This window comes from Mya arenaria, chromosome 6 (assembly GCF_026914265.1).
Source record: "Mya arenaria isolate MELC-2E11 chromosome 6, ASM2691426v1".
Lineage (NCBI taxonomy): Eukaryota > Metazoa > Mollusca > Bivalvia > Myida > Myidae > Mya > Mya arenaria.
This window is the reverse complement of record NC_069127.1, coordinates 65193926-65212107: the sequence shown is the minus strand read 5'-3', so window position 1 is coordinate 65212107 and position 18182 is coordinate 65193926. Positions and strand designations below refer to the sequence as shown.

Here is an 18182-nt window from a genome sequence, read left to right as displayed (position 1 = left end):
AGTATTCATTTTACAACCGTAGTCCATTTCACTCCGACTTTTACGAACCTGTATGGAAATCGACAGACGCTAGTATACAAGAACATGGTCGTCTGACTAATGGAATGCTATTAGAAAAAATACGTCCAAAATAGACCTACAACTGTAAACAAAAATATTAATTGTGTATATGGGGTTAAACAAGTGCACCAGGTCATTAATGCCTACGAATTTGTTTGGTTAAAGGGTTGTACAAACCAATTTTAATCAGATTAGAGTGGACGTCCATGTAAAGATATATACATTTGCAAATAATTGTTGTAGCGGGCTTGATTGTTAAAGAAAGAAGTGCAAAATGTGAAGGATGGAGAATTTGTTCAGCACATTTTGAGAGTAAAAGGCCTTCATAGCTTATTCACTTAATATTCCATGTTTGTTTTTGCAATGATTCAAACTGGCAGTTAATAAATAAGTTTTTATGCGTTTTTTGAGTGAGACAGATAATTTTTGTAGTTCATCCCTATATTGGGTTGTACCTGTTATTACCACGCATTAGCGCTTTGCACACTTATTTATCGGAATTTATGCGGATGTGTATACAGTAACGTTGCAAGTCAAAATATTTTCATACCATTAATGTCCTATTAAATGTGCATGTCCTAAAAAACGTTAGGGGTCTTTTCCAGGGTCTATTTTTAATTATGTGGCATGAACAATGATAAATTTAACCCTAAACACCAAAAATGCAAATTAAACCCGATGAAGAACTTTCCTACGGCCGCTATTTTAGATCACCTGCTAAAATCATGCGTTAATGAAAAAAAAACTTATTTTATTGTATACATATGACGTGTGCCATAGAAATTGCCGTAAATTCTGTATTGATAATGTATTCAGTGAACGATTTCATTGTTCTACACAGCAGGGTAAATGTATGTATATAGCAGCTATGCTGCAGCAGATACTGATCGTTATTTCATATTTATGACCCGACTTGAAAGGATTATAGAATGTTGCCAATTGGGTTTGTTTTTTCTTCTTTTTAAGCGCGCAAAGTTCTCATGAAGACACTCGAACGCATCCTGCTTGTTTAATATGACATATATGATAATATCATGATTTAAACTGATGGTAATTTATTTTGATTATATACATTTCATGTTTCCTGAATAGCAGAAATTCTTTCGTCATTAGATTGGCGAGGGCATTCATGTAATTTTTCTTCACATGACTTGAAATACCGACGTCTCTGACGTTTTGCCGAACAAGAGTGGAATGCACTATTGTGAAAAAAGATATATTTACTGATAAATTAATATAACTTTTTTCGCAATCATTGTAAAATAAGTTAAACTAATCAGTGAATGCTTGCCAGGGTTACCTCTAAAATATATAGATTTCTATTCAACTTTTGAAAAATGTCAAAATAATGAGTTTTTGACCATGATTTGTTTGCTTTTGATTCCTTTGAAGATATTATTTCGGCAATTTTTGATGTACCAAATCGGAACACTGCCAGGCAGTATAGCTTCAAGCAAGCCTCTTCATTAGTCTAAAATAATAGATGTGTTATAAGTGATTCTTCTTAGCCAAGATTTGCCATACCAAAAATCGTAAACAAATATGTCGACATACAACCACTTGGACAAGCCTCTGCAATAGCTAGACTGGGTGATCAAAACGTTATTATCATTTGGTCAACCGTTAATGACAAATTCTGCTGCTGATCTGGGAGTAATAAAGATTTTTTCGATCTCAGTGCTGACAAAACCTACATAAAGTGAATCAAGTTACATCTCAGTATGTATAACTGTATAATCCATGGTTACTAGTACTAGACACGAACTATTAGTTTGTTTTATTATCATTTCTATTGATGCAGCACGCATCAGCGCACTTAGCGTATACTGTTGGTAGTAAATTTATACTTACCATGTTGATGATACTAAATCATAATGTTGAAATACCTTGATCAATGCGTCCCTTCCGGCATCACTTTCATGTTTTGATCTTCTATGTACTGTTGCAAATATTGCAAAACATGTGCATATTCTAAATTCGATTCTATTTTAATTCCGTTTGACTTTCGTTAGCAATGTTGCTATGACATGCCACGGATTGGAATTGCATGAAATTTTTCGAGCCATTTATTCCATGTTACTCACGGTTAGTGTAAAATTAATCCATATGATAATGTAAATCATTCCATGGACAGCAACACTCAATATATGCTCTTGCTTAATAACTTCACTTGTTTAAAATTCATGCTAAATGCTTGTTTGTTTTGTTCTTCATAAAATCCAACATGGTTGCTGGTTTTTTTCGACGGTGTCAGAAAATGGAACATAATAAATCTGACGTCAGAGTAGACTTACAGTAGTCGTCCGCAACATGATCTGAATACTTTGGAAACTTCAATATCGGTCATGTACATGTCATTTTAGCAACATAATCTGTTAAATTGGTAGAATTGTGAAAAAATCGAACATCATTACACAAATAACGTCTGAACGGAGATTGTTTCGACATTTTGAATTTCGGGCGGATTCACAATTCACTTTTACAAAATAATTGTTCGGCTTTTGATAGTGGAGTGATATATTCATGTTTATTTGTGCATAACTTGTACTTTAATTTTTTTTTTAAATATATCATTCACTATTTATTTATATAAAACAGTGCCAATGAAAATTTAAACAATATCAACCTTAATTTATTTAGAATTTACTTCATGAGTTTGAGAACTACCGGTCCTCGCACTGAGATGAGTGATGCGACATTTAAAGAAAAGTTATTGCAATGCATACACCGAAATAAAGCAAGGAACCTTATCTTCCGTGAGATATAAATCATAACGTGACAACAATTGATTGGCAGAAATGGGCCGATAACTGTGGCGGTTCGGGAGAATAAAAGAGCAAAATTTATCACATTTTTAATTATCTTCATTTAACTTATACATATATATCATGACAATAAGATAATTCTCTGTCGAATAATGGAAATTTGAATGTGAGAATTATATTTTAATTATTTTCCATGCAAGTTCAAGGTGTATGGAAAGCATATGCGTTATTTAGAAAGGCAATAATGTTATCAACGTCAATATTTCTACTTAACTAAAATAAATTGAAAAGTAAGGCACCATTTTTTCTGGTGATTGAACTTTGAACATAGTAACTATTTTTTGTTTATTTTACATATAGCGAGTCATAAAACATCGGTTCACGAATAAAAGCAACTTTAATAAAAAAAATACAAATGTCTTCATGATTTGCATGATCGCTTGACAAAACATTAGTGATTTGAACCATAAAGAATATTGCTTTCGTTTGATTAAATGTTGAAGGTTTTGTATTCATTACATATCAATAACAGTTCTTCTGGTTACGAGTATGTTAGAAAGCAACAACAACGGATTAGTATTCGCACGTTTGTGTAAAAGTGGACACGAATCGACTTAAATCAAAGAAAGTTACTCAAAGCTGGGAATATGAATAATTTCCCTACTCCCAGCTCGAATGAAACCGAAATTAAACTTAACTCCTCATTTTTCAGTTTTATAAGGTTTTCTGTAGCTTTTCGCATATATATTGATTCGAATAGTACTCTTTATTAATTGTAGTCGCTTAAATGTAACCAAAAGATTGGATTGATTTTGTATTCTTCTTTTCTTGGAATGATCATAGTTCATATGTTTGCAGAAACATCTTAACCACATACCTACGGTATAAATTAATTGTATTTACATTTTATTCCGGTAGTACAGCTTAATATAAGGACAAAACAATCAATTAATTGAATATATTAAAATACATGTATAGTTATTATGTATTCCATCCATCAAGAGCAATTCTTCAATCGTTTGAAAAAATTCAATATCATGAATGATGCTGTAACGTGAATAAAATAGAACTACAAACTAGCAATTACAACTCAGAAAGATTGTCATAATAATTCTCATTGGATTGTCACTGTAAGTTAACTGTCTCTAGGAAAAAACGTTTCGAGCAAGGAAGAAATCTGCCAGAAAATGTATAACACATCTTGACACATCGATTTTCACATAAGTATTGACCTGAAAGTACAATCAAAAAAATAAATAACAGAAATGTCATGTCTGTATGTTATATGGAGATGGTAAAATCTGTTCATTGAAGATGGTGAACCCTTTTATAACAAAGAGTGAATGTTTTTTCGAAATCTTTCTTCAGGTTTGACCAAATATATTCCAGGGATCATTTTGTGGGTTTATAGTGGTATAATGTGACTCTGTATAAATGTCTTAACCTTATCCTGGCAGGAACCATCCGATGCCTATTTTGGCAATGAAAAAATGGCAAAATTCAAGTCACCAATTAAGCAATATTTTAACTGAGTAATTAATAAGGAATGCATGATGCTTACAAAAATATGTAAAAATATGATAAAAATATATACATATACATTTTGACAGATAATAAAATACCACCAGTCTGACTCAAAGTTTTAACAGAAGTATCACAATCTCCAAAAAAATACCACATTTCTGATTATAATTGACGATTTGTTATTTCCATCAAATTTGCTAAAAAGTGTACAATACCATTAAGCTATGACATATAATACAATTACTCAAATAAGTTGCCCATATTTATATTCGTGTGTGTTTGTAAACAAACACAATCTACCCCCTATATTGCAAAAACCGCATATTGTCCGAATATCACCGATCCGAATACGAAGCTTGCACATTTAGCCTAAAAAAATATGGTTACACAATCGAATGTAAAAACATACACTATAACCTATACGACAAAATAAACTCAAACACTTTTAAAGTGTTTTACTTACGGGTAATGTATGCTTACTTACTGTACTGAAACATTCTATGCTGGGAAAATACAGACTATAAACATTATTTGCAGCTCTGGTTAATCTACAAACCTGATGTAGGCAAACTGTATATCACAACCTTTAAAATTACCATATTGTCAAATCAAACAATTTCTTCACCATTAAAATAAACTCATACCTGAACACATTTGTATATGTGCATTATTTAAATGGATAACAATTCTACTTTGATTTAAAATATACTTTCATTTACTATGCTAAAACTAACTTTGATCTACATGGGAAATTATTTACTGCATTTGTGGACTTTACCAAGGCGTTGATTATTTTGCAAGGGATATCATATGTTCTAAACTTATTGAACTTGGTGCAAGAGGTAAAATTTTAGACATTAAACGTTCAATGTACATGAATGTTTAGACTAGAGTTATATATAAACATGTTTAATGTGTTAGTTTTAAGTGTTTGATAGTGTCCATCAAGGAGAATCCTTATCCCAATTTTTGTTTTCTATGTATACTTTGATATTGTTTTGTTGTCAGAATCAGAGGATGGCTAACAAGAAGGTATGTTATAACTAGAGGGATATTGTGATAGATGAAAGTTAAGTGTAAATTCACATTTTCTTTAAAGACACACGTTATGCTATTAAGGAAAAGAGGTAGATTAAGGATGAATTTGGAATTTTCGTATAAAGGTAAGGAATTAGAAATTGTTGACAAGTTTACATATCGTGGAATTGTGTTTACACCTTTACGAAAATGTTCAAGTATAAATAAACTTAGGCAGTGCTGACCTAAATTTCTAACGTTGTCTATCAAACATAGATTATACATTGTTCATAAACTTATATATCCTGTTTTAAGTTACGGATCTGAAGCATGTTGTCTTTTTAATAGACAGCATATGGAAAGAGTCCATTTATTTTTTGTAAAGATGTATAAGGGGTAAAAACACAAACTAAAAAAAAGATTGGTTTATGGTGAACTAGGTAGGACTTGTTTAGTAAACGTTCTGTATTTTTTTATTTAGATATTGGCCGAACATAGTAAATATGCAAACCATAAACATTGTCAGAACTGTATAAAAAACAATGTATTTAGACTTCCTAATAGAAATCCAAATATTATGTAATGGATACAATGTTTAATATAAATACTACAGAGACTTGGGTTTAATGATGTAATGTTGAACCAAGGAGTTGGTGATATCGAGTTAGTTGTGCATGTTATTAAGCAGACAGTTACTGATATATTTATACAAAATTGGACCTCAGAATTATGAGAGTCTACATTTATCGGATGAACTAGAAGATCATTTTGTTATTTAATGTAAATTGTATACTGATATCAGAAAAGCTTACAGAGATAATATCAGTATGCAAGACCGAATATGATTAAATTGATAGAAATATTCACCTCTCAAAATACTAATGTAAATAGAAAATAATCGATGTATTCAAAGCCTTCGATTTGAGAAAGACCTACTGTATGTTTTACGGATATTATTTATTTATTCCTCTCGCTATGTTTATGTTGAGCTATGGAACTGTGATTGTTATATCAATCTGTAATTGTATGATTTAAATATTGAATGGCCATTGACTAGGTTATTTGCATCAATGTATTTTAGTGATTCTATACGCATGGGCATACAACCTATTGTATTTTGAAAAAAAACCTCTATAAAATCTACATACTAAAATGCAGACGTTGTTCATCGACATTAAACAGGTAATAGAGTTTCCATTTTTTATCATATATTCGTTTACATGTATTTTCAATAGACAATGGTTGCATCGTGTTACATTATTATACAGTGACGTAGGTCATTTGATTAATACACATATGGCAAAAGCTAAACAAATATGGACAATGCACTTGACCCCCCAACACCCCCCACCCACCTACCCCCCCCCCCTCCCATAAATTAATTAAATTGAGGATTTGTTGATTTCAATGTAAGATCGTTTGTTATTTCACGCTTGTTATAGAAAAATGTATTGTAATGAGCGGTGAATGTTGTGCTTTTTCACAAATAAAACTCACAATTCTATCAAAAAGAAATATTCTGAAGCTAATAAATAATAACTTCAGAGACCTAAATCCCGCGATATCTAAAAGAATGAGGATTATGTATCTTGCGACTACTTGAACAATTGAACAAATACAACCAATGCAAATAAGTCGGAATATTGAACGATGGGAGCTGTTTAGCACAATCACCGTGCTATCATGAAAAAGGGCTTAACTGATCAGTATGTAAATACATATAAATAAACATCTAAAGTGTTATTGGAAGGTACCTCAAGAATTTATATTCGATTGTAAATATCATGCAAACCACGCCATATAAACAAACTCACTTCAACCAGTAATAAATAAAAAAAAACACAATTTATTTCCATTTGATATGAAGTGGATCGTATTTTTAACAGATATTGTTTGTATATGACGAATAGAAGTTCCTATTATCTGAAATCAGCACGTTCTGAAAATGTGAAAGTTATCAATGATCTAAGCCTCTCCCAGGGGTACCGTATCTTTACATAATATACAATATTTGAATAGATTTATATGAAAATCAATTTAGTACATAACTGTCTTGCGTAAACGTTAATTCTTGACCCATATATATCAGTCTATATACAGCATTACCTAACACCTTGCTTTTATCCTCTTATAATAATAAAAAAACACTCAAACTTGTTACGGGACACTCATTTTCCTTTATATAAAGTTTTTTTATCTTGTAAGTGGACGTGGCAGCTTGTAAATATGATAGTCGGGACACTCATTCTCCTTTATATAAAGTTGTTTAAACTCGTAAGTGGACGTGGCAGGTTGTAAATATGATAGGGAGTTGTTTATTATTCGCAAGAGGGTGAAACGGTACGATTAGGGCCCACATTTGAATTCGTGTGACGGACGTGGAACTTCGCATGTTGTTTGTAACATCCTATGTCGTTTCGAAATGTCGTGTACTGGGTTGTGTGTAGCTTTGTTTGTCGCGTGTTGCTTTTCAAGGACGACACAGAATATTCGACGTTACAAACGATACGACACGCGACATGCGAAGCGACACACACTACCACGCCCGATATGCGAAGCGACGAACGACACTATATCGTTCAAATGTCGTAGTACCGTCGTGTGTTGTGTAACGTGTTCGCCATATCAAAAGCAAGACACATGACATACGAAGCGACACTCTATACGACGTACGACAAGCGAAGTGATTCACTACACAATATCGCGCAAATGTCGTGAAATTGTCGTGTGTCTACCGAGATCATAGTAAATGTAACGATAATCAAGGACCGGTGTAATTACCGAAAAACCTATTTACCAGAAAACACTTTCATATATATTTAATAATGTGCGCAAGATGGTGGGGGATGCTGCTGGTAACACTTAAGTGTGTGTTAGGGGATATATCGTGTGTAAGGGGTTGGGGGAGGAGGGGTGGTTAGGGAATCGGGAATGGTTGAAGGGGTTGAAAATGGTCTCAAATGCTACTTAAATGACCGAACATCACTTTGATTCTCCCTATCATATACATTATTGTGTGCAAGGAGGTCAGCTGGGGTTAATTATTCATTGTGTGTGATGGTATCCCGTGTGTAAGGGGGTTGGATAGGGAGTTGGGAAGCCGGAGGGGGTGGGGAGATTCTTAACATAACTCAAATGCTACAGTAACTGTAATTACTGGTTTTGGAAAACACTTAACTTTTCCATATCATATCAAGTATTGTGCGCGAAAAGGGTGTAAGAGGCTTGGGTTTACACTATATTGTGAGTGAGTGGGTATGCCGTGTGTGGTGAGGGGGGGGGGGAGCCGGAGGTGTGGCGAGTGCAATGAAATTAAATTGTCTCAATTGCTACTTTAATTACTGGAAAACACTTAAGTTCTACCTATAATTTAGAATAGTGTGTGCGAGGAGGATGGGGGATGCTGTTTCTCATACTATATTGTGTTTGACGAGATTATGCCGTTTGTAAGGCGAGGGCGGGGAAGCTGTTGTGGGGGACGGGCTACAAAATGGTATAAAATTCAATTTTAATTACCGGAGAACACTTTGATGCTCTAAACCATATGCAGTAGTGTATGCTAAGGGGATGGAGGAGACTGGGACTCATACTTTGTTGTGTGTTAGGAAGGTGTATTGTGTGTGAGGGGATGGGGGAGGGATTGGGGAAGCCGCCAAAGGGGGCTTTAAAAAGGTTTCAAATGCTACTTAATAACTGGAAGACACTAAATTGTCCCCTGTCATGTACAATATTGTGTTTGAGGGGGCTTGGGTGACGGGGCTCATACTTTAGTGTGAGGGAGGGCGGTTTATCGTGTGTTGCGGTGGGCAGGGAATGTGAAAGCAGGAGAGCGGAAGTGCTATGAAATGGTCCAAAGTATATCTTTATATTCCGGAAAACATTGTATTTTTCCCTATCATATACAATATTGTGTGAGAGTGGGTAGTGGACAATGGGAAACATACATTATTGCGTGTGAGCAGAGCACTCCGTGCATGAGGGTGTGATGGAGGGTTTAGGAAAGCAGGAGGTGTAGAAGGGATTGCTAAAATAGGTCATCAAATGGTACTCTAAGTACCGGAAAACACGTAAATTTTCCCGATCATGTTCTGTGTGATGGATCGGGGACACTGGGGCTCATACTATATTGTGTATGAGGGGGTATGCCGTGTGCGAGGAGTTGGGGACGGGGATGGGCAAGCCGGAGCGTGGCGGATGCGGGATTGCTATTTACTTATCTGTAATGCTTCTTTAATTTCCGCAAAACACTATGAAATGTTCCGATCACTAATAGTATTGTAAGCGAGGTGGTGGGGGGATGGGCTTGGGCTCATAATAAATTGTGTTTGAGAAGCCTATGCCGTGTGTGAAAGCTGGAGTTCTTGAAAGAGGTTGCAGACGCTTCTTAATTTACCAGAAAACATTTTACTTTTCCCTACCATATACATTATTGTGTGCGAGGGATGAAAAAGGCTGCTGCTCATACTATTATGTGTGTTAGGAGGGTGTGCCGTGTGTGAGGGGGTGGGGAAGGATTGGGGAAGCCAGAGTGGGAGTCGCGAGTGGTATTAAAAGATCTAAAATGCTCCTTTAATTACTGAAAAACACTTATATATTTTCCATATCATATTCAGTAGTGTGTGTATGTTGGGGGGGGGCTCTACTATATTTTTTCTAGAAGGGTGTGCCGTGTGTGAGTGGATGAGGGAGGGTGGGGAAGTGGTGGTGGGAGACAGACTATGAAATGGTCTCAAATGCGACTTTACTAACCGGAAAAAACCGGAAATTCACTCCATGATATACAGAATTGTGTGCTAGGAGAGTGAGGGGAGGCTAGGGCTCATACTATTTTGTGTGGAAGGAAGGTATCGCGTGTGTGAAGGGTGGGAGAGAAATTGGGGAAACCGAAGGGAGAGGGTGGATCGCTATAAAATATCCACAAATGCTACTCTTATTACTGTAAATCATAAAAGAAATAATATGTGCAAGTGAGTTAGGGGTCGTGGGGGCCAATACTTTATTGTGTGGGAGGGGGTATGCAGTGTGTTTTAGGGTGAGAAGGTCGGAGAGGTAGGCGAGAGTGCTAATAATTGTTTAAAGTGATTCTTTGATAACCGAAAACACTTGATATTTGCCTATCATATACAGTATTGTGTGCGAGTGGGTGGGGGATGCTGTTGCTCATAATATAATGTGTGTGAGGAGAGAATGCCATGTATTAGGGGTTGGTTGAGGATCGGTGAAGGATGAGGGGAGGTTCGAGTACTATTAAATGGTCTCAAATGCTACAGTAATTACCGGAAATTACTTAAATTCTCCCTATCATAAACAGTATTGTGTGCGAGGATAGAGGGTGGGGGTCATACTTTATTGTGTGTGAGGAGGGAAGCCCTTGCGTATGTGTGGATGACGGATTAGGGAGGCCGGAAGTGGAACCGGGAGTTCTTTAAAGCTGTGCTAATCTGTAATGCCTGGAATGAAAACGAATAGCATAATTAATATTTGAATAATAAGTAATTCTTTCGATCGAATATTCTTTTACCAAAATGAATCTTTTATAAGCTGTAGTTAACTGTGAGTATTCGCTAAAGAAATAGACGGGGCCCTTTAATCGTTCGTTGTCGTAGCTGGTACCCGCAACGGTTCCTTATTCTTCCCAAAATTAGCCTCTAAAATTCTCTTTTTTCAGAAAAAAATCTCAAGAAAAGGTAATTCATTTTGTACAAACAAAACACAAAATCGAATAATTTCAATTTCACTGCATTGTGTAAACAGTGGGAAATGAGATCGGCGAAGATCGTAAATTTCCTGTTTAATAACGTTATGCACCAACGGAAGGTCGTTCTGGGATTGACCTTAAGTTTACTAAATATAACTATGGAAAACAAAAAACCAACAAGGACACAAGTAAAATAATAAAATGTAAACAATTTTGACTTATCTATTGTACAACAATACAGGAAATATATCTTAAAATGTAGTTACTATATAGTTACATTTCATACACGGAAAACAGTTTATAGCACGTACATGTAAATAGCACATGCCATTCATATCATCACGGCGATTAAAATATATGGCAGCCAAGACAACACATGTGATGCACACACAGGAAGGCCGATTCCTTAGATCCTTAATTCGGTATGGACATTTAAATTTACCGAAAATAATTGAAATTTGTTTTAAGTCAATTGACTAACATCCAGTTATTGTAAAATTAAGGGGACTGTATATATCCGACGATATAACCCTAATTGTAATATGACACGGGAATAGCGTATTATCATCCCATTCACGCCTTTGGCATTAGCGGCCAATCGTTGGTAAAACATGACACACAAAATTTATACACAACGACACAGTTGTAAGGAAAATATTTATTATTGTATTTATTCCACAATAAACATCGAATATTCGAATACCGATTTTGACATTCGAATACAAATCGTTTGATCGAATTTTTGAATATTCGTTTGTCTCCCTAATGGGTACCAATCATTTTATAACAAATTCTTTCTCTACATATCACATCCTTTGAAGTTGTTCTAATGTAATATAGAGTCACTGGGCACCCACAAATGTCATAATAATTCATTTATTTATAGTACATAAGATACCTGGTCTCAAACTTTTACAGAGATATCACAAACATGATGTTAAGTCGCTACATAGTTATACATAAGGCATGTTTTCTGTGTTTGCCCTAAACTTTTCTAATTTATGTATGAACATGGTATCATTTAAAAAAAAAAAAACATGTGAAGTGTAGAAACATACCTGAACAAGCTCCAAGGCGATGACCTTTCAAGTGTGCATGTTGATCATTGAGTATGCACCATTTTTGGCACTGTGTCCTGGACTGTGTGCACGCCACTCGCCTGAAACAACCTACTTATCCTCTTTCCATTTAGTTCATTAAGAATATGCCTGCTTTGTGATATCCACCCTTTTGCAACAGTGGGCTACTAAAATGGTCTCTGATGATTGAAGCATGTCAGTAAACTTATGGACAAGATGTTTATAAAACTAAATACTCTCAACACCTTAAGAGGTACAGCCAGCGAAGAGGATTACACCACTTAGTAAGTAGTATGTTTCCCGCAGGCACTCCTTCAACTTTCGGCTGTGATTCCCAACGTCTCGTGTGGCCGCATTAACGCGTTAGCCGCACTGTTATATATGATTCCTGTTTCTGACATACGTTTGCCCCAGTTAGATGCCGACACATGTCACAGGTATAAAAGTGTAACAGGAGGTTGTTTTCAAAGACATGGAAGCTCCTATGCTCCATGGAGTTGGTGCTGCAATATAACAAGTAGCCATATAATATGAAGGGGTCAATTATTTTAAATTAACAAAGCAATGTTAAGTGTGATGTCTTCTGACCACTTAGTTGAGCTGAATGAAGGCAAGTTTACACTGAATAAGAAGTAAAGCTACCTTGCTGTGCCTGGAAAGATTTAATAAGTTCAGTTTTGAACACATTCATAACTGTCATTCAGCTCTGTACATGGTTTTAATAATTTCAATGCCATTAGTTTCTATTTGATACAACATTCGGACTGAATGCAAACTGTTATGATCAACCATGAACAGGAATATTCAAAGTGCAATTTTGAATTAGAACCAAGGTCCTGCAACCATGCACATAGTCGTTGTAAGTATGCGCCCTAAAATCAAAACAACTGTTATCACTTATAGCCAATGATATTTCAATACTACTGCAATGTCTAGATATAAACTGATTTAAATTATTTTCTCTATAGAAATAGACAGGTAATAGGCAGTTCAGATCCAGTGCTTTTCGCTCATCTTCAAAGCTCTGGAATTAGGCTGACACTGAACTATTTGCACTATAGTATAGAGTTTACCCTTTAACTGTGTCACAGAACGTGGGCGTTGTCTATTCACGTTTGTGCCTTTCACTGATGTTTCCACATTGCACTTATCACATTTTTCTGTTCAAGTAATAGCAATCCTTGTTTTACTTCTTTTGTCACTCTATTCAACATTGAACCGAAAACTGCCTGTTCATCAAAGCATCACTTGAAAACATATATAATTTTGTAATGAACAAAACAATCTATGCTTAACTTTGCTTCTATACCGTTAAATGTGAATGAAACCGATTGATATACTAAAAACAATAAAAAATGAGATCATTCACTAAGGTACATCATACACATTTTATGAGTGTCATACATGTTGGTTATAGTATTTTCTCCTTGTGTTGCTTTTTTGAGACTTTCCTTTTCGCTGATCACTGGAATGGGATCTCATGAGTTTCCCCTGAAGTGGACAAAATATTTCTGTAGGTCGCAAGACGTGCCATTAACAAGAATTTTTAAATCTATACAAACACAGGGACGTTTCACTTGAACAGAAAGAGTACCCCAATATTGCAGTATTACTAAGTCGTCAAATTTTTGAAATCGTTATGTAATCTATATAATGCTAAAAGAATTACAATGTCAATACATAACAATTTTTCATATAGCATTTCAATGGGTAAACTGAATCTATTGCCTCTCCATAAGTTGAAGTTAACAATATTTGTATCACATCACCCATTCAAACTTTATCGTTGTACTAAAATTTACCTCTTCTGGACAGTCAGTAATGATTGGTAACTCTTTTCCCTGAATGTGGGTGTTCCCGTGCTTCCCTTGGCTGTAAGATTGAACATCAGGACTTTATTGTATATAATAAGAAACGTCAATACAGAAATGAATATATGAAGCAACTTGGTGTTGCGGATAATGCGCTTATCTTAAGACAATGACTAGAAGAACATTAAACGTAACCAGCCAATAACTTACCATTTATCAATACTATGGGTTAATTTTGAACTCCAATGTTATTGGCGTGGAAATAATACGATGTATTACAGTGATTACCAACTAGCAATCACTATTTATAAAATAATTGTTTGCGCGTTGCTAAACATGTGAGTATCGTCTTTGGTGAGATTTGAAAATATTATCTACCAATATTACGTACAGACAGGTTTGGAGCCTCTGGTGCTATTTTTGTGCCATCTTATCTCCAGTTACACCATCGGGAAATATTTTAAAATGATAAATGATTTAAGCATTAATAAAATACACTCGCAATGGGTAAAACGCGAAACAGAGTTATCGACATTGCTATACATGACGTATAGCCGCTTAGACTATGACAGCATCTATACTAAGTTTCAGGCCTACCCTCCTAACATATAAAATGGTTACCTCAACCCCTAGCACACGATATAATAAAGTGTTTCCGGACATTAAAGTAACGCTTGAGATCATTTTACAGGTCCCCCCCTCACACTTTCCTACCCACTTCCCCAACCCCTTACACATGGCCTACCCTCCTCTCATATAATATGGTTACCTCAACCCCTAGCTAACGATAAAATAATGTGTCCGGTAATAAAGTAACGCTCGAGACCATTTAAAGCCCCAACCCCCCTCACACTTCCATACCCACGTCCCCAACCCCTTACACATGGCCTACCCTCTTCACATATAATATGGTTACCTCAATCCCTAGCAAACGATAAAATAAAGTGTTTCCGGTAATAAAAGTAACGCATGAGACCATTTTATAGTATCCCCCCCTCCCACAATTCACAACCCCTCCCTAAATCCCTTACACATGGCATTTTATCCTCACATATAATAAAGTGACATCCACCTCTCGCACACAATATTCTATATTTAAGTGTTTTCTGGTAATTAAAGTAATATTTGAGAATTTGAGATTTTATAGCCACTACCACTACGACACACGACACTACCAAGATATTTGCACGATATAGTCTCGTTTGTCGCGTATATTGTGTCGCTTCGGAAGCCGTCTGTCGTTTCGTATGTCACATCGGACACATGCCACAAACACGAAATTCCGACGTGACATGCGAACTGGCACACGATATTTACCACGACATTTCATGCTACAGACGCGAACCGTTCACCCAGTGCTATAAATCGACATTCGAGTTTAATTGTCCGTCGTCGTATCGCATGTCGTGTGTCATATCGTGTGTCATTTCGCTTGTCGTGTGTCGCGTAAATGGTCCCTGCGTCCCGGTCTAAGTGCGTCACACGACAATTAATGCGGCGATAACCGGATTCCAAAGTAACTTTTGATTAGTTTTTATTTTATTTTCATAAAACATTCATTATAATCATGTTCATTATCTTCGTCTGATGATGCTCATACTGCTGCTGCTGTTTCACGCATGACTTGTTTTCATTTGTCAAGTGCAATTTTATCAGAATGAACATTTTCTTATTATTTTTTTTATATTTTTTTTTATATTTCACTTAAAATTGTTCTATACATGAAGTTTGTGTATTTTAATTCACATAAGTTTACTATTATAAACCAATTTATAAAAGTCCCAGTGTCATTAAGAATTAAATAATTAAAGAGAAAACAAGTAAAAAAATAACTCATCATCGGCATCAACGGTACTTTCTTCCGTTACACTTCATATATACCGTTGGACAATTGACTGACAAACTCTCGTTTGAATGAATATTCACGAGGCAGGAGAGACAGCTCTTCTTCCAATGAATTAAAATTTAACACTCAAATATTGTTCAATAGCATAACAGTGTCAGTAGCCTCCGTGGCCGTGTGGTCTTGATTGCTGCCAAATAGTATTGTACTGAGAAGGCGGACCCGGTTCAACTCCGGTAATCGCCAGAATATTTTTCAACCGTAAAGCATCTGGTACTTTGCGGATCCAATGAAACTGCCTCAATATTTTTTCATGATTACGAGATTTTATCCAAATAGCCTCCGTCTGCAGATAGAGTTGGGATCTCTAATCATAGAAGTATTTGGGGTTTACCTATACGTTTATTATTATTTGTTTTATTGAGTTTCCTCAAGTTAATGCATACTTTGATAAGATTTACCTTTTGCGTTTTATCTTTATTAAAGATTGTTGGGATAAGAGTGAGGTTTGTGCACATAAACTGGTTTAAACCCCCAGTAAATTTACATTTTACTGACCGTTCAAAGGCGGTACCTAACAATTCTTGATAAACATACCTATTTTTGTATATATAGTATGTATACACTGTGCTGTTTGTGGATTTTTGTGCTGTTCTTCTATGTTTCTTCTTTGTGATTTTGTGTTCTATGTCTTTGGCGTTTGCCCAGTGCAACTAAACCGGGTTTATGTTTAAACTGTTTGCTACTGAGCTTGTTCCTTTAGCTTTTTGCATAAATATTGCTGCATATGTTTTTAATATATGATTCAATTATGTGTATTGCTCCCCTACCTTACTGTGTGTACTGTTTTATTTACCAATACCTTGCAGAAATAAAACCAGATTTGGCACAAATACTTACGACTGTTTGTCGTAATTAATATAATTGCGAATGTAATGTCTTTGGTTAATGTATGAACATCTGTCAAATATAGGTTTACCAAATTTTTAATTTGTTTTGAAAATCGTTCTTTTTTGGTAAATCACACTTTAATTTAGCTATGGCGTAACAAACTATTTAACACTTGTAAATGAAACCTTTATTTGTTTGTTTGTTTCTTCTAAAATAATACGCTATAATAAAACTGTTTTGCTATTTATTACTTTCAAATGTAAACAATAATGGATTGTCATAATTTGAATTAAAAACAATGTAAAACATGATTTCTATTCATAATTATATTAAATGTAATTCAACATAATGGAATGGCCTCAAAGATGCGTTCACAGCCTGTGGCGCCATTTCCCGTAAGATGCTTTTTGACCTTTCGGCGAGTAAGAACAATACATGGGATTGTTAAATACTTTTTTACAGAAACAAGGCATTGCTAAGACAAGCGTCTGTTTTGATCTAGACCATCGAATTATCGACAACGATAACCAAATGAGAGTTTAAACACGTATTTTGGGACTGGTGTATTGTTCTGATTAGGAACTTAATCAGTTGATTTTAGCATCAATATATATTTATATTCATATGAAATATATCATTAAGCAATTAAAGTCAAAAAGCGACATTCCTAAATGAAATTAATCAGGGTATATTCTAACAAAGTATGCAATCAGATACTTTAAAGGATATTTGCAGTACAATGTGTCAACACACGATTCAGCATATTGGCAATCAATCTTCTCCGATTGCGGGTAAAAACGACACGTTTACCACTACAGCACGGCCCCTGGCTTGGACTGAAACGATAAAAGATGAATTGTAACGTAAGTTATCATCATTACTGAACGGCCCCTGGCTTGAACTGAAACAACAGAAGATGAGTTGTAACGATAGTTATTACTACTATTGTACGGTCACTGGCATGGACTGAAACAACATAATATGAGATGTAACGAAAGCTATCACCGATATTGTACGACCTCTGGCTAGGACTGAAACAAAATAATATAAGTTGTAACGACAGCTCTTACTACTATTGTACAGTCACTGACTTGGACTGAAACAACATATTATGAGTTGTTACGATAGCTATGGCCACTATTGTACGGTCACTGGCATGGACTGAAACAACATAATATGAGATGTAACAAAAGCTATCACCGATATTTAGCGACCCCTGGCTAGGACTGAAACAAAATAATATAAGTTGTAACGACAGCTCTCACCACTATTGTACGGTCACTGACTTAGACTGAAACAACATATTATGAGTTGTTACGATAGCTATGGCCACTATTGTACGGTCACTGGCATGGACTGAAACAACATAATATGAGTTGTAACGACAGCTCTTACCACTATTGCACGGTCACTGGCTTGGACTGAAACAACATATCATGAGTTGTTACGATAGCTATGGCCACTATTGTACGGTCACTGGCTTGGACTGAAACA

General features: G+C 35.4%; 2 protein-coding genes across 2 annotated transcripts in view; one reads left to right on the top strand and one right to left on the bottom strand.

Moving 5' to 3' along the window:
• The window catches only part of LOC128238327 (disintegrin and metalloproteinase domain-containing protein 10-like), a 232165-nt gene that overhangs the window by 133413 nt on the left and 80570 nt on the right, over positions 1–18182 (top strand). The window lies entirely within an intron of this gene.
• The window catches only part of LOC128237970 (uncharacterized), a 51502-nt gene continuing 44079 nt past the window's right edge, over positions 10760–18182 (bottom strand). Inside the window, exons 11-12 of the mRNA XM_052953544.1 lie at positions 13946–14015; positions 10760–10816 (exon numbers count right to left, since the gene is read on the bottom strand). Coding sequence (XP_052809504.1) covers positions 10760–10816; positions 13946–14015 — 127 coding nt within the window. The remainder of the gene's footprint in view (positions 10817–13945; positions 14016–18182) is intronic.